The 20,371-nt window shown below is 40.8% G+C and overlaps 2 protein-coding genes across 3 annotated transcripts in view; both read left to right on the top strand.

The window, feature by feature from the left end:
• s1pr2 (sphingosine-1-phosphate receptor 2) overlaps positions 1-5,235 on the top strand; it is an 18,141-nt gene extending 12,906 nt beyond the window's left edge. The window contains exon 2 of the mRNA XM_085271582.1: positions 2,175-5,235. Coding sequence (XP_085127708.1) covers positions 2,294-3,415 — 1,122 coding nt within the window. The 5' untranslated portion in view covers positions 2,175-2,293 and the 3' untranslated portion in view covers positions 3,416-5,235. The remainder of the gene's footprint in view (positions 1-2,174) is intronic.
• Positions 5,236-6,716: 1,481 nt separating this feature from the next.
• Positions 6,717-19,667, top strand: dnmt1 (DNA (cytosine-5-)-methyltransferase 1). 2 transcript variants are annotated; one of them, XM_085271580.1, is made up of 35 exons: positions 6,717-6,907; positions 7,324-7,360; positions 7,844-7,951; positions 8,062-8,302; positions 8,407-8,479; positions 8,572-8,653; positions 8,759-8,799; positions 8,878-8,932; positions 9,019-9,102; positions 9,197-9,306; positions 10,598-10,716; positions 10,810-10,902; positions 10,998-11,149; positions 11,374-11,561; positions 11,997-12,011; positions 13,536-13,716; positions 13,811-13,908; positions 14,083-14,230; positions 14,334-14,449; positions 14,525-14,726; positions 14,810-14,943; positions 15,038-15,217; positions 15,509-15,733; positions 15,815-16,007; positions 16,236-16,326; positions 16,411-16,542; positions 16,643-16,925; positions 17,072-17,213; positions 17,385-17,551; positions 17,658-17,835; positions 17,922-18,117; positions 18,211-18,374; positions 18,556-18,672; positions 19,161-19,254; positions 19,376-19,667. In XM_085271580.1, exons 1-35 carry the CDS (start codon positions 6,861-6,863, stop codon positions 19,411-19,413), a joined length of 4,524 nt encoding a protein of 1,507 aa, XP_085127706.1. In that variant the 5' UTR covers positions 6,717-6,860; the 3' UTR covers positions 19,414-19,667. The 2 variants fall into 2 exon arrangements, with proteins under 2 accessions (XP_085127706.1, XP_085127707.1); XM_085271581.1 differs by lacking the exon at positions 11,997-12,011.
• Positions 19,668-20,371: the final 704 nt, after the last annotated feature.

Genomic DNA, 20,371 nt, shown 5'->3' with positions numbered 1-20,371 from the left:
CTTTTTAGCATTGTCACCCTTATTGTGGAAGTGTGACAGTGCTGTCTGGGTCAAATGCTTCAACAAAGGGGCAGGGAGGCGGGGGTTCAGGTGTTGATCAGCCAATGTAGAAACATCTGAGTGATATACTGTATTGCAGGTAGAGCGACAGGGCAGGGTTTAACACATTTAGACGGTGCACTCGGCAAACCAGCCCGTCAAGTTTTCCCACATGAAGTGAAATCCCTTGATGACAGTTGCCAAAAACTCCTTGGTGACAGGCGGACCTTGAGCTGTCTACACAACAGATAAAAAGAGTGCCGTACCGAAAGGAAAAAAAAATGACAGAGCTGAGAGAAAAAAGTCAAGGTGAAACAAAGCCAGCCCAATTTTTTTTTCTCCATTAGTAGACAGGAGACTGCAGAGACACAGAGGTTCTTTTTCATGAGTTAATTCATTATAGGCTGCAATAATACAACCTAATATAATTACCCGAGTGCAGATGCCACATGTGCTTAAGCTCAAACACTCCTATTTGTGTCTATTACTGGAGCTAAAAGGGATGGGGAGGAGCCCGGCTTTTCTGATAGCAGTTGGATAAGGGAGTGCTTGGCTGTAAATTTCTGCTATGATACAGTTGCTGTAGCCAAATGGAAGCATGCTGTCCCTTTATTAAGGCTGAAGGCCAATGCTATCCACACTGAAGGAGACTATTGTTCTTTGTTCCTGCTTAAGGAAACGGTGTGTTGGTTATTACTGGCAGCCTATAGCAGCTGTGCGCTGAACCTGTCTGAATGCAAGGAGGATGCTTTGCAACACTACTGTCACATTTAGCCGAGTGTGTTACAATGCAATGCAATGCATTGATGGGTTTGTGTATGTATGTGCACGTTACAGCGATGTCTCAGATTCCTGCCTTTGTGTCCAGATGCCGTTCCACATCCATGCTCTCTCTGTCTGGCTTTGTCTTGTTCCTTCTTTATCTTTTAGGCTCTCAGGTTTAGATTCAAAGCCTATTAGAACAGAGAAGAGATCCAGGCCCAGTTTCCACTCATTTCTTCTTTAGCCAACACTTACCTCAGTTCTTCCCTTTCCCTAGCAAAGACAAGGACGCATCAGTGTTGAATTACTCTGAAAGCTAGTCTGCAGAGAGATCATATTTCTTTTGACAGGTTTAAAACACCGGCTCCACTTCTAATTAGATTTCCAGAGCTTCCAACCTTCCTTTATTTTAGATCCTGTAGCTGGGGCCCATTTTTTTTTGTTGTTGCATAAAAAACGAAATTTGAATCCATTTTAGCGGTTCACACTGGGGCTTGTTTTTTGGCATTTCATGATAAAACTTTCCTATTAGTTAAATTTTTCCACAGCAGTTTTCATAAAACTAATGATATTCAGAAATCATTATGTAAAAGTGTGGTGTAGAGATAAAACATCTTGTTTTTCAAATCTTAGGAAAGCCCCAACTTTTAACTTTCTGGTATCTATTTGATTAGCTGCAAAACTTTTGGTTGGAAGTGGGTGGCTGGTGCTTGTCAGGATGAAGAGCTCTGGCTGATCCGCATGCTATGCTGAAGTTTCAAGAGGTAACTCACTGGAGTGGAATGGTCTGCTCCCCACAACAATGCCGTGTGTTGACAGCCGAGTGCTTGGACAGGGTTAGTGGAATGTCCCCTTCAGACTGGGAGTGCAGTCCTTTGTCTAAGCACCAGCCCTAACAAAGCATTTATTCTTTCACCTGAAGGTGATCTCTGCTTGTGGAGGTTAATAACTAAAGTACTTTTTTTTTCTTCTTTAGGTTAGGTGCAAAGTCTTTCTGCGGTTGACTTCTTTTCCTTGCAAACTGCAAGGTTTGCCTTTGTGGTTTAAATGTAGCACCCAATTCTTTATTTTTCATCTGTTTTGCTGTAAAGCAACTCAAGGATTTCTGACAATAAAAGGTTTTATTTTTGAAGCTCTTGTTTATCGCCATCCTACTGTTCCTGGGTTATTACAGTCAGAATAAGTAAGAATTTTCTAGTTTCCGCTGTACTTAACATGTTTCCTGGATACTCTGTTTTGCTTTAGGTTTTGACTTTGCTGAGCACGTGGCTTTGCTAAAAATATATATTTTCTTTGTCACAGTTTATTACATCGATGCAACAACATTTCCTTTGTTAGTAATCCTGGCCTTCTCTCTTTCTTTGTGTTTACAGGTGACCCACATAGAGCTTCTGAGACGTGACTGTAGGACAGTCTCCCTCCCAGCATCCTTCCTGTCCTTTACTCAAAGGCAGAAACTACTGGCATAGACGCTCTGAACAACACTGTGTGAATGAATCTTTGTCGTAAAGCCGTTGTGCATTGCCACCCTGTCACCATGGGGAGCAAATATTCCCAGTACTACAATAAGACTGTGATTCGCTTATACTACACCTATGCTAAAAACATGACCACGGATGAAATGAGGGAAGAAATTGAGAAAAAAAAAAAAGAACATCCCTCCAGTCTCGAAATATTGATCGTCATCCTTTGCACATTCATCATCCTTGAGAATCTGATGGTCCTGACTGCCGTCTGCCGCAACAAGAAGTTCCATTCGGCTATGTTTTTCTTCATTGGTAACCTGGCATTCTCTGACCTGCTTGCAGGCTCAGCATATATAGCCAACATTTTTCTATCAGGGGCAAATACATTTGAGCTGTTCCCAATACAGTGGTTCATCAGGGAAGGCACAGTGTTCATTGCTCTGGCAGCTTCAGTCTTCAGCCTGTTGGCAATAGCTATAGAGCGCTATATCGCTATCACCAAGGTAAAGGTATACGGCTCCAACAAAACATGCCGAATGTTTCTGCTGATTGGAGCCTGTTGGGTTACCTCCATCCTTCTTGGAGGACTCCCCATCATCGGCTGGAACTGCATCGACAACCTCCCTGAATGCTCGGCAGTTTTGCCACTTTACTCTAAGAAATACATTGTGTTTGTCGTCACTGTTTTCAGCCTCCTACTACTCTCTATTGTCATCCTCTATGTGAAAATCTATTTGATTGTACGCTCCAGCCACCAGGAAGCAACCAACTCACAAGCTTATTCCCTTTTGAAAACGGTCACAATAGTAGTGGGAGTCTTCATTGTCTGCTGGCTGCCCGCTTTTACAATTCTCCTTCTGGATTCGTCCTGCAGCATATATTCCTGCCCTATCCTCTCCAAATCAAGCACCTTTTTTTGCATTGCCACTCTGAATTCTGCGCTTAACCCAGTGATCTACACGCTGCGCAGTAAGGACATGAGAAGGGAGTTCCTCCGTTTGATTTGCTGCTGGGGCGTGCTGCAAAGTGGGCGGCCTTCTGAACGTTGTCTGGTTCCTCTAAAGAGTTCCAGCTCTCTGGAACACTGCACCAACAAACTTGAACACCAGAAAATGCCTATTATGAAAGAATGCACCACCTGTGTTTGATAGGGTTTGATAGGGTGTTTGATAGGGTCCAAGGATATCATGTGTATTAGTGTGAGAAAAAGAAACAAGCTAGCACGTCCTGGATCTAAGACAAGTGGGTGAGGCTGGGACAAAGCTGTCTTTGAGACACAGACTTAAATCTCTCATTACAATTGATACTGTGTGAATTTATAATCGGTATGCAATTAAAATCACCCATGCAGCTGGTGTAAAAATGCAAGAGGAAACCAACGTAGTAAATGAGAAACTATAACGTTCTCATGGGTACTTTTCTCGATTGTGGAGCAAACCATTTTCACTTATATACCTATGATCATGTTCATCTTTTAAATGTGTTAAACCCTTTTAAAAGCCAAAAATAATGTGCATAATATCATAGTTATGTAATAGCTGTTTGGGACTTTCAAGAACTGTGTCAATGCAAAGCTTGCAAAATTGCACTTTGTAGTTTACTGTAGAGATTTCTGCCCTGTGTAAGATTAAACCACATTACTCTTCCTCACTGAAATATGTATGCATTAAGCTTAAAGTTGCATCACTCATTATTTACAGAGTCAGTGGCAGTGGTCAACTGAAACAAAATTACTAAGTAGTCCTTTGACAAAACCAGGACTATATAGTCCCTATATAACCGTACCTTTTGATAAACTACAACAAACTTGTGTAATCTGCTCACATTTAATGCATGAAACTCAGACTGTAAGAGCTAACATGTATGATATACTCCAGATACGGCTTCCATCACTAACACCCCTCCCCTCATTTGTCCTCTTAATCTGCCCCTCTTGCTTTTACTGTTGTCTTTTGTATCTAAACAGTTTCCGTTGAGGAAGGCCTAATCAGAATGCACATTTCCTTAAGGGAGTAGGCACAGATGGCAAATTTGACTCAATAACAGCTGTTTAAAAGCTTTAACTAAAAGAACAGATGCCCTTGCAGTGTTGTAGTAACATAGAATCAATGTGCTGCCTCTGTTTGTGCCTTCCTCATGGGGGCAAAAGGCTGAATGTATGTATGAAGTGTTCGGGGCATGTACCCCATTGTCGACAGTATTATTAACCATCATTTGGAATTACAAAGTCATTGACAAACAGAGAGTGGGATAAACAGGGTAGATCACTCTTACTGTGAATTTTCAAACAGCACCATGAACAAGAATTTGTTGTGAACATCTTGGTTTAATTTGCAAACCATAAGCCGTGTGCAAATAAAGATCCAAACCTGTCTCATGTTTCTCAAGACCCCTCACCTTGTCTACAAAATAGCAGAAGATCCGGTTTCAGACGCACGAGAGGTATCTGCCCTCCTGGGAGGTCAGCTTCATCCTCGTTCCCTGACATCCTACAACACGCAACTTCCCTCAGCCATAGGAAGTTCTATTTTTTCAGTGTCCGGTTCCTGTTGTTTAGGCTTACTGTAACCTTCTTCTCATGGACACACAATTAAAACTCTTCTCCCTGTCAGTGTTTTTATTTTTTATTTTATTTTTTATATTGACTTCTAAATTTAGATGGACACGCACTTTGGCAGCTTCCGTGATGTTTCCTTTCCCCCATTTTTTTTTTTTTTAAAATCGGTGTACCTATGAGTTTGCCAACTTTTATGTTATATATATATATATAAATAACTGTGTATGTTTTGTATGTATGTGTCTTTGTACAGTATGTATGACTTTTTTTATGCAATGTCTTGTGTGCAATAGTTGTGTGTGTCCAGTAGCACGCTTCCTGTATTAAACTGGTACAATCTGAAACACTAATAGGTACATGCCTTTTTGTTAATTCCAGTTTTATAAAAATAAATGAAATACTGAAAAAAAAGTGTGCGTGTGATTTTTAGCTTTACTCAACCAGTGTGGCAGCTGCAACTTTTCTGCATGTCCTGAGTTGCCTCTTTTTTTTTATTGTGAATCCATCTTAGAAGGAATTAAAATGCAGCATTAAATCCAAACATGCTCTGACAAGGTCAGAAAAACACTAGCCTCAACATGAAAGCCTGTGATTGTTTGTGCAAATACTGCTTTGTGATTAATCATGGCTATCTTACCTGATGAAAATATAGCTTTGCTTTAAGGCTAAAGGTAGACCTGAAAAGGATGGGAAGCTGGGCAGAGGACAGAGTGCGGGGGCTTAAAGTGGGGTGTGGTGGAGAAGATGGCCTGTTTGTAAGTGTTTGTCTGAGAGAAGCATAAAGAAAAAGCCCCGGGAGAGGTTTTTCTGGGTAAGAGGGATGCTTGGGGTGAGGGGGGAGGCTGACTTATAGAGGCCTTGGGAGATTTGGGCCTGTTTCCTGTCAGACATCCAGGATTCCTGGGTGGGAACGCTGGCTGAATCAGCCCCAGGAGGCTGTGCTGCTGGGATGTCTGCCAAGTCTTTCCATAGCGCTGCAGGATATTACATCAGATTCAGAAACCTGTATGTGAAGTTGTGTACACATAAAGCACAGCCCATGTAAGCTCATTGCTGTAGAACAGCACGAAATTTGAAGTACTTTACAATTTAGACTAAAGGAAAAGAACAAAAACCCCGCCTATTTCTAAACATTATTCAGCTGTGCAGTGACTGTACACACAGCTAAACACTGACCAATTAATATAATAACAGAATAAACAAGTGTCAATAAAAGCTGGTGGTAAAAGCGGACATGGTGGGTTTCCATGTGTAAATACAAATTGACCGCCTGAGATTAATCCTCTACCGATGACACACTGCCACCTTGTGGTGGAATAGGCACGTAGCTGGTTATAGTTGAAGGACCTTGTCTCCGTATTTATTTGCTCATAATGACATTGCAGTCGCCCAAATCAAAATATCTACAAACAACTTAAGGCAATCATGACCTGAGGCATGGATAGTACAGTCGCACTGGAAGTGATCCACAGTGGATAATCAACTATTGTTACCCTACAATAATACAACAGCTACATTGTGTATCACATTTACGATGCCATCCAGTCAATGTTTTTTTAATTGTACTTTTTTAAGTAGTAGTAATACAACAGATGCAGATGTCTTGCTGCGATAGCTCATTAGTAAACAACAACTTCCGCCTGGTCAGACCACTTCGACATCTATCAAACAGTAAGGGTGGATCGGTTTAATTGTGCATTTCTAGATAAATTATTTCTTTATAAAAGAGACAAAAATTCCCATTTTTCTTTTATTAATAACATTTATGACATAAACGTGTAATTCCGGTCACAAACGATACGTACATCAAGGATGTATTAAGTCCATCATCGAAACTGTTTTACCTGTACATAGCTACAGTGGTACAGTCCACAACACCCGGGTTTCCGCGCGAAAAGACGGCCCGCGCGCCCGAATTGCTTATAGCATCCATCTGCAGACAGACAGTCACCGTGGAGCTGCGCGGTGGTTAATGATAGTGGAGTTTTAAACGGTTTTAAAACATTTTAGTCGCTCGTGTCTTACGCTCGTTTACGATGCCAACCAGGACGTCCCTGCCTCTCCCGGACGATGTCCGGAAAAGGTACTGTAATGAATGCTAATAGTGTTCTACTGATGTAGCTAGCTTGCAGCTTTTATTTCAAAAGCCATAACAGCGGCTGTTAAAGCTGAAATGGCAGTCCTGGTGGGTTAGACTTTCTGTGGTTGTCCTGAGCGTTACTGGCGGTTTCCCTTTTACCTGTGCAAACAGATGTTGCTAACATTAGCTTTTTGCCATTGACAGGGCTAATGCGGTATGCACTATTAGCCAGTTAGCATCATTAGCCTACCAATGGATGGGACAGCGTGTGAGATTTGGCGCCACTCAGGAAGTTTTGTTATCTGTGTTTCTGCTTTCCCGCTGTCAGTGTTTTATTGCTGCAGTATAGCAAAGGATGTGCTCCTACACCATTCGCTCTGACTTACCCCAGCACTGTTTTGATTCTCCTTTGTTTACAGCTTGCAGAGGTTGGATGAGGAAGGATCTGCAGATGAGGTGAGCTGTGGACTCAAAACATGCTTATCTAGTAGTTCTGAAACGGAAGTTTAGTGTGGAAGAACTAAATGTTTAGTATTTTAGTCTGTTTCTATACTGTCACCTCAAAGGGAAGTTCCAGACTCAATCCGCATTGCACTCCCCTTATATCATAAATAGTTATAAATAAAATGAACGAGGATCAGCTTTAGTCTTCTTTTTTTGTGCCATTTTCTATTTGAGCTGTTTCTGGTGGACAGCATAAGGAAACTGACACCAGTGGTGCGATGTCAACAGGAGAAGTTAAATATGTACTATGTGATAGTTTCCAGGTTGCATATTGTCTCGTTAAGTAATGCAATCCAGTTTAAGACAGTTGTGTTCTTTAAGTTTTGTGTGTTTATCCCCGTGCCTGTGAGTGCATAAGTTGTGCCGCCTTTTTTTTTTTTTTTTTTTTTGGACTTTATTCATTAGCTCCTATTCTCTTTTAAAATGTCACTTCAGGAACATGTGAAAGAGAAGCTCAAGTTGGTGCAGGACTTTCTGCATGTTGATGCTCAGGATCAGCTGACCAGTCTGGAGGAAAAAATGAAAAGTTCAGAGATCTCAAAGGTCAGTCAGTTGTAAGTTGTCCAAATTGATATTAATCCTAAAACCGTACTTGACTTCTGTCATCTAACTTGTGACATATGTCATGTGCTTTTTGTTTTTGTTTTTTAAAGGAGGTCTATATCTCTAAAGTGAAGGCCCTACTTGGAAAAGAACTTCATCTTGAAAATGGCTCCCACTCTGATGACGCAGAGAAGAATGGAAAGACGAATGGCTTTTCAAATGGTTCGCACAAAGACGAGCATGATGAAGATGTAACCATGAGCGTACAGGAGGAGGAGGAATCTGTCAAGTCACCAACTTCTTCGAAAGGGAAGGGTGGACGGAGGAGCAAGGCAAATTCTGACACAAAAAGTACGTTTAAATCTCTTAAGATGGAGATCACCTGCACATTCAGTGGCTTTCTCCAGTTATTTAAGCAAAGGTAATTTTTAAAATAAATTTTTTTCCTTTTGTAGAGTCTCCAGCAAGTACCAGGGTTACCAGAAACAGTGGGAAACAGCCAACTATCTTGTCAATGTTCACTAAAGTGTGCGTATAGGAATATATTTAATTCATTTATGTATTTTGGCATAAAACAAAACTTCAGTCACTCTAACCTGCTTGAAATAAATGTCTTTCAGTCAGAAGCGCAAGTCAGAGGACTTGAATGGAGAAGCTGTCAACGGACAGAATGAACCGAAGAAAGATGATGACATTGAGGAGGTACCGTAATGTTATGTACAAGTAATGTAAAAAAACATGAGTAGAAACTGCAGTTCCTCCGTGTCAGATAAATAACCCTCCACATACTTTCAAATTTGTTTGTAGTCTCGGGAGGAGAAACGTCTCAAAGTGGAGTCGGATGACAAGTAAGTATCTTTAGCTTGAGAGCAACAATTGTGATATAGTTTATACAAGCAAATGTGTTGACACTTTTCTTTATGCAGTGCTGCTCCAGAAGAATCCAAGAGTGACATTGTAAAGCCGGTTTCTGCTGTAAAGGTAGTGATTTAGATAGGTGAATTGTAAACATTTTTGAAGGCATTATTGCTTCGTGCTGACTGGATTGTGTTTTTGTTACTGTTCAGACACCACCACCCAAATGTCAAGACTGTAGACAGTACCTAGATGATTCTGACCTGAAGTTTTTCCAAGGGGATCCTGATAATGCGGTGAGAACTTGCAAACATAAACTGCAGTTTTGTTTGTTTTAAATTTTATATATATATAATTTCTGTCTGCTGAAACATAATTTCTGTGTTTCAGCTGGATGAGCCTGAAATGTTAACAGATGAGCGCCTCTCACTGTTTGACTCCAATGAGGATGGATTTGAGAGCTATGAGGATCTGCCACAGCACAAGATCACAAACTTCAGGTGAGTAATTCTCCATCTTTATTAAGGTTTTGTTCCTGTGAGGTAACATACACAGCTTGTTAGGTAAGAGGAACAAAACAAAACTGCAAGGAAAGAAAGATCTGTGACTGGCTAGAGGGAGACATCAAGCTTGAATGGGCAGCAGGATAGAGTTGGAAATGTACTATTATGTCAAGAGGGTGGTGACAGGGTGGAAATAGTACCTTGAGGAACTCAAGAATGAAGAAAATGACGGAGGGGAACTGTTGGTCAGGAAGTGCAGGAAATGGGTGAGGGCATCTATGAAAAGGATAGCTTGGAAAGGTGGTTGGTCAGATGAGGTGGTGGTAGTAGTAACTACAGTGGGGTAAAGTTTGATACCATGAAGTATGTGGCTTCACACAGAAAGAGCACAACAGATTTGATGTTTGCTTTGAGAGTGGTGGAGAACTATCCAATGACAAGAAGAGTTGCACTGCATCCTTGTGGATCTAAAAAAAAACATATACTGGTGAGATGGGTTCATTGTAGGGGTGGGATTACATGAGGGATCTGCTCTGAGTCCCTTCTTGTTTGTAGTGGTGATGGACAGATTGACAGATGAGGTTAGGCAGGAAGGGTGTTTGCAGACGACATAGTGATCTGTAGTAACAATAGGAAGGAGGTGGAAGAGAGTGGAAAAATGGGGGGTATGCTCTGGAGAGAAGAATGAAAGCTGTGTGAAAGGGAGACATCTAAGCACAACAATGCTGCTGCAAGTAGTATTGAAATTGGCTCAACCTTAAGCAAAGGACAGCACATGAGGGGTGAAGAAGGGAGTTGGGCAGGGGTGGAGAGGCTTTCGAAATGGGTCAGGGGTGATTCGTGACAGAATGATATCAGCAATAGCGAAAGGGAAGGTTTACAAGATGGTATTGAGACATACAGACAAGACTGGAGGCGGAGCTGTAGATAATCAGATTTTAATTGTCAGGGTCCAGAATTGATAGTATTATGAATGAGTACAGATCAGGTTCAGAGATTTGCAGACAGGGTTAGAGACGCAAGGTTTGGACAGAGTATGGATAGTAACCTTGTGGAGGGCAAGAGACCATAGAGAAGATCCATGATGTGGTGAAGGAAGACTTGCAGTGGGTTGGCGTGACAGAACGATGTTAGGAATGGAGTGAGAGATGGGCAGATGATCTGCTGTGGTGATCCCTAAAGTAAAAGGAGTTTAGAAGAACAGATGTGTTCCTTCTAATTAGACTGTTTTTATATTCTAAAACTGAAAGTTTTTGTCAGTCATATGGTATAACAATGTGTGTTGCAGTGTTTATGACAAGCGTGGCCATCTCTGTCCATTCGACTCTGGACTTATTGAGAAGAATGTTGAGCTTTACTTCAGCTGTGTTGTCAAACCCATCTATGATGACAACCCTTGTATGGATGGTATGGAAAACCTGTCCAGTTATAGAAAGTTCATTATGATTGTACATTGTCTTTTAGCTTTTATAACCTTTTTTTTCCCCCCTGTATTTTTAGGTGGTGTTCCTGCCAAAAAGCTGGGACCCATTAATGCCTGGTGGATCACTGGTTTTGATGGTGGAGAAAAAGCTTTGATTGGTTTCACTACAGGTAGTATAATTGTGTATTTTCTTCTCCATTTAGTTAAAATAAATAAATCCATATATACAGTACACTAATGTTTATCCAACTCTTTCCTTATCTAGCTTTTGCTGACTACATCTTAATGCAGCCCAGTGAGGAGTATGCTCCCATCTTTGCACTGATGCAAGAGAAGATCTATATGAGCAAGATAGTGGTTGAATTCCTCCAGAAGAATCCTGATGCTACCTATGAAGACCTACTCAATAAGATTGAGGTGCAGTCTTGTGTGAATGAAACAAACTCTTGTCTTTGAATCCGGGTTCCTGTCGTGGTATCTGTTTGAGAATTTTTAAAAAATGTTTTACTGTGTATATTTCCATTCATATAAAGTGATCCTGCCTGTTGCTGTGTTGGTTTCCCACAGGGATCAAATTTTTATTTATTTTTTTCTTAATGACATGTCCAAAGCTTATTATGCCCTGTTTTCCATTCCCTCAGACAACTGTGCCTCCTGCAGGACTCAACTTCAACTGCTTCACTGAAGACACGCTCCTGCGCCATGCCCAGTTTGTTGTAGAGCAGGTGGAGAGCTACGATGAGGCCGGTGATTCGGATGAGCAGCCAATTATTGTTACTCCCTGCATGAGAGACCTGATCAAGCTTGCAGGAGTCACTCTAGGAAAAAGGTGCTTAAACTTTTTTTTTTTTTTGTTTTGTTTTTTTTGTTACAACTTTCTGTTTTGTATGCTTAGATGTATAGTGATAATTTTGTATCAATACTTAAAATGATTCATTTTTCAAGGGTGTTGGTCTCATCTGTTGGATTGTGAATCTGCAGTCTTCTGAGATTTCAGAGAAAATGGTCTGAATTGATTCTGCAAATACTTGAAATAATAGCTTAATGTTGAATCTGAAGTGGATTGAAGAAACATGTAATACATACTTAATTTATAATGAAAAATCCAGTTTCAGCTTTCCCATTTTTATTTTTTCTTCTATCAGCAGCTATTTTGACTCCCTTCGGGTTTTAAAACTATCCATTTCATTTGTGCTTATATTCCTGTATTTCTGCTCCCTGTTCTCCCTAATGTCTAACATTCCTTTAACATTTCCTAATGCAGCATGCTGCTGTACTGGTAGGTAGGCCTCATTGTGAATGCATCTTTAGCTTGTTTGGTGGTGTGTTTAATGTGAAGCATTTAGAAACTTTATGGACAAAGAGCACTACACCAGATTTCATGCTAAAGTTTTATTTCTACTTTAAATCATTTTATATTTTTTGGCTTTACATTGTGGTTTATTTTTAGTTTATCCAGCAGATTTGAAATCTGGCCACGTATATCAGATTTGTGTAATCGGCGCGAGTGCGGTGATTGATTTATTTAAAGATGTCATAGGATTAAAACGAACTTTGCAGAAACAACTTAACTAGACTGGCACATCCCACTCGAGTTTAACAGAACATTATTTAAAACATACAAATCGTCTTTTCACATTTCAACTCGTTGAACACTTGTGATGTGTTTATATTTAATATTTTGTGATACCCGATTTGTTATACAGAACAATCTGGAATGTGGTCCTTGGAAACGGGCAGGTTTGGGAAAGGGCATTCACTTTCAAAAAGTAACTTCTACCACAGACTTACTTACCCAACAGTGGGTGGGTTGCTAAAGTCTGAGGTGCTTTGATGCTAGTAGTATAGTGAGATTGTTGCTGACATTTATAAGCACTTGTGCAAAACAAATGTGAAGGTTAAAAACAGTCATCATGCCTCTAGCAGTGTCGTTGTTGGTCAGTGCTTCCTCATAGAAAGCTAGTTCTCCTGAGATTCTGATCTTGTATCTGGCAGCTTCAAAAATGATACATTTAGAAAAGGAGCATATTGTGCAAGAGATGCACAGTCTCTTAATAGTAGGTGAAGAAAGAAGTGTTTTAAGTTTCATAATGGCTATGCGGAGGCTTTTTCTCGTAAACTTTTTTTTTTTCCCATTACGAAATTCATAATCCATAGAACAAGAAGACTTGGAAAGTCCCAAGTTCAAGCTTTGTGTTTGAACATGGGGCAGCCCCACAGCTGTAAAGCATCAGAATTAAAAACGAAACTTTTCATCGCCTGAGTGTGGTGCTGTCAGGGTATTCTCTTTATATTTGGAATTAACTTTGATTTAGTTAGAGCCTGTATGAGTTAACGCTCAAAAGCCTTCATATAGGTGAGGGTTATCCATCTTGTTTAATAAGAAATATGACACTTCCTCAAACATGGGTTAGAATTTGTTAAGAGTTCAGAGTTCTTGCAGCGAATGCTATTTATATCTTTGACAGGAAGAACAAAAGCCAAAGGAGATCAAAGCAGTCTTTACACTCAGGAAGTTGGCACATGTTGGTGTGTTTTTTGTTTTTGTTTTTTTGTTGTTGTTTTTTCCCATGCAGGCCCAATTGCTTCCCACGGAGAGAACTTTATTGCCTCTTACATCAGATGGAAACTCTGCATTGAACATTCTGTTTGTTTAGTTTGGTTTGCTTGTTTCTTTGCATGGCCTGATGCTGTGGTGTGTTGATGGCCAGGGGCTTCATAATGCCATTACGTCACTTATCGTCAGGTATTTGTGCAGAGTAAAATCTGCGTCTTCTGACCATGCACTTTGTTCTGTTGACAGGAGGGCTGCCAGAAGACAGGCTATTCGTCACCCAACAAAGATAGAAAAAGATAGTAAGGGACCAACTAAAGCAACCACTACAAAGCTGGTCTACCAGATCTTTGATGCATTCTTCTCTGATCAGATAGAGCAGAATGATAAAGAAAGCGCCATGAAAAGACAGCGCTGTGGTGTCTGTGAGGCAAGTTGGATACTATCTGTACAGTATCTGATGTTGATGTCCATCCTCTGTAATTCTTATGCATATTGAATTCTTTTTCTGTGTGTGTGGACAGGTTTGTCAGTCTCCTGATTGTGGAAAGTGTGCAGCTTGCAAAGACATGATCAAATTTGGAGGAAGTGGAAAAAGCAAACAAGCTTGTAGGCAGAGAAGGTGAGCATTTTTTTGAATGTGTTGCCTACAAATGCTTTTCCAGATATTTGCATCAGTGACTTTATCTGTCATAATATTTTAAGCAAGAAGGAATAAAACACAGACATGATATTTTATATACAGCTTGGTGTTGCAGTCGTATTAATCTCTTTAAATCTATCTATCTCTGTTTAGATGCCCCAACCTTGCAGTCAAGGAGGCTGAAGATGATGAGAACATTGAGGAGGAAGATGTTCCTGTGGAGAAGCCTAAAAAGGTTCCTCATGCCAAAAGAAAGAAGCAGACCCAGTGCAAACTTACATGGATTGGAGAATCTATTCACGTATGTTTTCATCCAGTGTGGTAGATTAATAGAACTACCCTCTAGTGCAGCAGTGGCTCCCAGCACTGGTCATATAAAAATATTCATCTTTAACTCCTTTCAGACTGAAGGGAAGAAGCAATACTACAGGAAGGTCTCTTTGAACGATGAACTGCTGGAGGTGGGAGACTGTGTCTCAGTTTCATCAGAGGATCCATCCATTCCACTGTATCTGGCAAGGTAAGCGTTTCAGACATAGTATAATAATATTCAATTCTCAGGTCAATTCTCAAATCTAATGAGGTGTTTTCTTAGGATCACGTCAATGTGGGAGGATAATAATGGAAAGATGTTTCATGCCCACTGGTTCCTTCGTGGAATAGACACGGTGCTCGGTGAGACTTCAGATCCACTCGAGCTTGTCATTGTGGATGAATGTGAGGACATGCTGCTCAATTATGTCCAAGGCAAAGTTGATGTTATGTATAAAGCCCCATCGAACAACTGGTTTATGGAGGTAAGTTTTTAAAGGGGCTAGAAAGATCTGAAGCTGCTTTTATTGTAATTTTCTTCATGTAACAGTTGCTTCTGTAATTTTAGGGTGGTGTGGATGTTGACCTCAAGGTGATTGAGGATGACGGGAAGAGTTTTTTCTATCAGTTCTGGTATGACACAGAATATGCCAGGTTTGAAATGCCTCCGAAGACATCTCCATCAGAAGAATGCAAATTCAAGTAAGCACCAGCTACACATTCATTTATGCTGCTCGTGATCTTTTCCTCGATTTATTTTTTTTTACATTTTTAAAATCTCTACTTTCACCTTCAGGTTCTGTGGCAGCTGTGTAAGGACTAAAGAGCGAGAGGACAAAGATAAGCCTCGTGTATTTGAACCCCTGGAGAATGAAAACCATGACACAAAGGCTTTGTATGCTATGGCTTGCTTTAAAGGAGAGCAGTTCAGGGTGGGGGACAGCGTCTACCTTCCCCCTGAGGCTTTTAATTTCAGGTGAGTGTTACTTTTATTCAGACCTGTAGAATGATGAATACACATGTACTGTCTAACGCTATTTAGAAGTTTCAGTCTTAGTTTGCATGAACGAGGAGTCTACATGTGTAGTGCAGCTTCAGCCACTAGAGGGCCTTCTTTACACACGGGTCGCCTGTTTATATTTTTATTTTTTTCAGGTTGAATAAATTTTGTTCTTTATTAAAAAGGGAAGATTGAGTATCGTGGCTAATATTAAAGTATATTAAAAAATTTGGCCACCACTTACCTCTATAACAATGTGGTTCTCAGTGTGAAGCCAGCCAGTCCAGTGAAGCGATCCCACAGGAAAGACGATGTGGATGAGGATCTGTATCCAGAGTATTACAGGAAGTCCTCAGACTACATCAAGGGCTCAAACCTGGACGCTCCTGAGCCCTTCCGTGTTGGGCGCATCAAGGAGATCTTCTGTCACAGGCGTAGCAATGGGAAACCCGAGATGTCAGACGTCAAACTGCGACTCTACAAGTTCTACAGGTAAAAACTGTTAACAGTTTAATGGGTTGCTATAAATTGGACAAATTTTAAGACTTTAACAAATTTTATCTTGTTTTCCAGGCCTGAGAACACACACAAAGGTGTCAAAGCTAGTTACCATACAGACATCAATCAGCTGTACTGGAGTGATGAAGAAGTGACCGTAAACATGGGTGATGTACTCGGCCGCTGCCAGGTAGAATATGCAGAGGACCTGAATGAATCCATCCAGGACTACTCCAGTGCTGGACCTGAGCGCTTCTATTTTCTTGAGGTACAGTACTTTCTTTCTACTCTAATCTTTAAACTCTAATCATCTATTTATCAATTCATCAAAAACAATTTCTTGTAATGACAACCCCACGTGCATAGAAGAAAGCAAAAACAGTTGACATGGTAGATTTTGTCTAATACTGGAACATTTATTTGAAAAAGTCTTGAACATGTCTTCAATTCAGTGTAGAAACTGCAGTCTTATTTCCATACTGTGCCTCCTTCACAGGCCTATAATGCAAAGGCAAAAAGCTTTGAGGATCCCCCAAATCATGCTCGTTCAACTGTCCATAAAGGAAAAGGAAAGGGCAAAGGAAAAGGTAGAAATTGTATTTATATTTTCCTTCAAAAATTGATTTTTAGTAGTCTCTGAAATCCTAATGTATTAAATTTGGTTTCCCAAGGTAAAGGCAAAGGAAAAGCTTCAGCTGCACAGGAACAGCCGGACTCACAGCCTAAACCTAAAGTGCCCAAGTATCGCACATTGGATGTGTTCTCTGGCTGCGGTGGACTTTCTGAGGGATTCCACCAGGCTGGTAAATGTTGCAACCCACTCACAAAATGTTTTAAAATCATCTTTTTTGTTTGTTTGTTTTGGGACTGCAGTACAAAAACGTAACTGCTTGTTGCCTTTAGCAATCTCTGAGACCCTCTGGGCTATAGAGATGTGGGAGCCAGCAGCACAGGCCTTCAGACTGAACAACCCAGGCACAACGGTGTTCACCGAGGACTGCAACATCTTGCTAAAGTTGGTCATGTCTGGAGAGAAAACAAATTCTCTTGGCCAGAAGCTGCCTCAGAAGGGTGATGTGGAGATGCTGTGTGGAGGGCCTCCTTGTCAAGGGTTCAGTGGGATGAACCGCTTCAACTCTCGCACTTACTCCAAATTCAAGAACTCACTTGTTGTCTCCTATCTTAGGTTGGTTCGCCTAAAGTCATCAACTTTCGCCGACACTGTGCAGCAAGCTTTTTTGTTTCCCACAAAAACTCTTAACCTCGCATTAATAGTGTTGTTTTTTGTTTTTTTTTTTTTTAATTATTATTATTTGTTTCTTCTTATTGCAGCTACTGTGACTACTACAGACCCAAATTCTTCCTGCTTGAGAACGTGAGGAACTTTGTGTCATTCAAAAACTCTATGGTCCTGAAGCTCACACTGCGCTGTCTTGTGCGAATGGGATACCAGTGTACCTTTGGTGTCTTGCAGGTGGGTCAGACCTTAAACTTTTCTGCTGTGAAATTTTGGGTGAAGCTAAAATGAAATTGACTTGAAACAAATTTCAGAGCTTGTGTTGTTAACCAACAGCTTGCTATAAGGTTTTTATTTTCTTCTCATACAATAAAGGATCACTAATGCGCTGCATTCTGCTCTCATTAGGCCGGTCAGTACGGTGTTGCTCAGACCCGGCGCAGGGCCATCATCCTGGCTGCTGCTCCGGGAGAGAAGCTGCCACGCTATCCTGAGCCTTTGCATGTGTTTGCCCCCAGAGCTTGCTCTCTCAGCGTTGTGGTGGGTGAAAAGAGATACGTCAGCAATGTCACACGGTAATGTAAACCCTTTCCCCTTCTGGGTTGCTTATATTGTATTTTTAGGTTGCAAATCTTTCTCACAAGACATTAAAGCATCATTGTCACTAATTTCTGTCTACAGAGGCAATGGTGGAATCTACAGAACTATCACTGTCAGGGATACCATGTCTGACCTGCCAGAGATTCGCAATGGTGCAGCTGCACTGGAGATTTCCTACAATGGGGAGCCCCAGTCTTGGTTCCAGAGGCAGATCAGAGGCACACAGTACCAGCCTATCCTCAGAGATCATATCTGCAAGGTGAGTTGTGGTGTTCTCATGTTGGCTCACTCTTTCAGTCATTAAAGAATAACTTTATGACAGAAGTTACATGATCTGCATTACAGGATATGAGTGCACTGGTTGAGGGTCGGATGCGTTACATCCCCTTGGCTCCAGGCTCCGACTGGAGGGATCTGCCCAACATCGAGGTGCGACTGAAGGATGGCACCCTGACTAAGAAACTGCGTTACACACATCATGATAAGAAGAATGGGCGTAGCGGCACCGGTGCACTCAGAGGTGTTTGCACCTGTGCAGGAGGTATGCAGGACTTAAAAAAAAAAAAAAAGTTGTAGAGCTTAAATCTCCATCTGGGATACATCTCTTATAGTTTCCATGCAAATGTCTTTTTAGGTAAGCCTTGTGACCCTGCAGACAGGCAGTTTAATACCCTGATCCCCTGGTGTTTGCCCCACACCGGGAACCGCCATAATCACTGGGCGGGACTCTATGGCAGGTTGGAATGGGATGGTTTCTTCAGCACAACAGTCACCAATCCTGAACCAATGGGCAAGCAGGTACGCAAGTTTGTTTTTTGTTTTTTTCAGTTTGTTTACATTAAACATTCCTTCAAATTTATTTAATATAGGAGTGAAAAAACAGAGTACTTGCATTTAAGTCTTAAGCTAATTTGTGTTTCAGGAAATGGTTTACACTTCTTAAATGAAAGAAACTGACCTTAGGCTCTCTTGATTACAGGGCCGTGTACTCCATCCTGAGCAGCACAGAGTTGTCAGTGTGAGAGAGTGTGCACGCTCTCAGGGGTTCCCTGACACCTACCGCTTCTTTGGAAACATCCTGGACAAACACAGACAGGTACAATCTGGAATCACAATACTTTTCTTAATCCCTGAGAAATTTTTGTGGTTACAGTTGCTACAAAGAAGGTAAGAGTGGCAACAGTGACTTTGCTACGAGTTTTAGTCACAATATTGTACAAGTCATGTGAGGGATGACTATTTTCTTTCAGGAGATGTTGCTTGGTCAGGCTTGCAGAGACATTTTAGCAGGAATCTAGCAAAGTATAAACTTTGAAACTGCTTTGTTTTAGTACAGTTTTTATGTCTGTGAGAGGCAATAAATTTAGGTGATGGGGGATAAATTAATGTGTTATTATTTTCGTTTGTTACATAAATGATAACAAAAATAAGCAGCATTTTAATTTTTGGCCTTGTCATTTTGGCCTTTATCATCTTGGACTGAGTTGCAGTTCCAAAATGAAGATGTCTTTACTGCATTTCATGAGCTGCCCAGAAACATCTCTCCCAGCTTCTTGCCAAGTAATTGCTTCTGTTTCCTTCCAGGTTGGAAATGCTGTGCCCCCTCCGCTCTCCAGGGCCATTGGGCTTGAGATTAAGAGGTGCATCACGGAAAGGATGAAGGAAGAACAAGCATCAGGTGACTTTCAGTTTAATCGTATGATTATCTTTTAAGATTTGAATGCACCAATCCTCATTCAAGTGTGTGGTTTTGTTTTTTAAAATTAATTTATTTTAACTTACTTACTTTCCCTCCACAGAGAACATTAAACAAGAGAAGATGGAGCTCTCTGATTAAGCGTGTAAAGATTTCATCAAGAATCACTTCTGCAAGTCCTGGTGCTGGTGAAATGATTTCTCTTAAAAGTTGCGATTTAATGGCGTCACCAAGTGGCCGCTATGGACTTTCTATGTAGTACCATTCCACATTGAGTTTTAAATGTGCTTTTAATCATGACGTTGTTGCTGTTGTTGTTAAATGTTCACCTAATGTGGGATAAATTGTATGTAGTTTTTATATGTAATATTTCAAATAAATCTTATGAAATTCTACTTGTAGTTTTCATTATTGTAAATGTACAGCAAGTGTGATCAATATATCGGGAATCAAAGAAAGTGGTGCCAAGTGGTTGAAAAACCTCATCTCTTTGAATTCTGAAGCATTTTGTAAATGAACCTTAGATCAGTGGACACCAGATGTTAAAACATGCAGAGTTTGGTTTTTAACTGTTTAAAGTCTGACCTGTACTAAAACCTTTCCTTGAGCTGCTTGTTCCACAATCTTTGCTTTTACCTAATCTGTTTGGGGTTAGAAATACATTAAAAAAGTAAATATACACAGGGGTCACATATTACAAGACTTTAAAATGAATAGATAAATCCTCCAAATGTCTCTACTGGGTGTAAAATGTACTCCCTGATCATCTAAGAAACTTTGAAATGACAGCTTTTTAACTCATCCTGATAGACAGGAGACTCTAAAACGGGGGTCCCCAATCCCAGTCCACGAGGGCCGGTGTCCCTGCAGGTTTTAGATGTGTCCTTGATCCATCACAGCTGATTTAAATGAATAAATTACCTTCTCAACATGTCTTTAAGTTCTCCAGAGGCCTGGTGATGAACTAATCATGTGATTCAGGTGTGTTGACCCAGGGTGAGATCTAAAACCTGCAGCCCTCGTGGACTGGGCTTGGGGACCCTGCTCTAAAACCTTGTTGGCTTTGCAACCAACCTTGTAGCTGGCATGACAGTCATAC

The sequence above is a fragment of the Mchenga conophoros genome, linkage group LG4, assembly GCF_057382185.1.
Source record: "Mchenga conophoros isolate Kocher_MC1m ecotype Shallow Benthic linkage group LG4, M_conophoros_male_GT1.1, whole genome shotgun sequence".
NCBI lineage: Eukaryota > Metazoa > Chordata > Actinopteri > Cichliformes > Cichlidae > Mchenga > Mchenga conophoros.
Note: the sequence above shows the minus strand (reverse complement) of the source record. Positions and strands in the feature narration are given on the sequence as shown.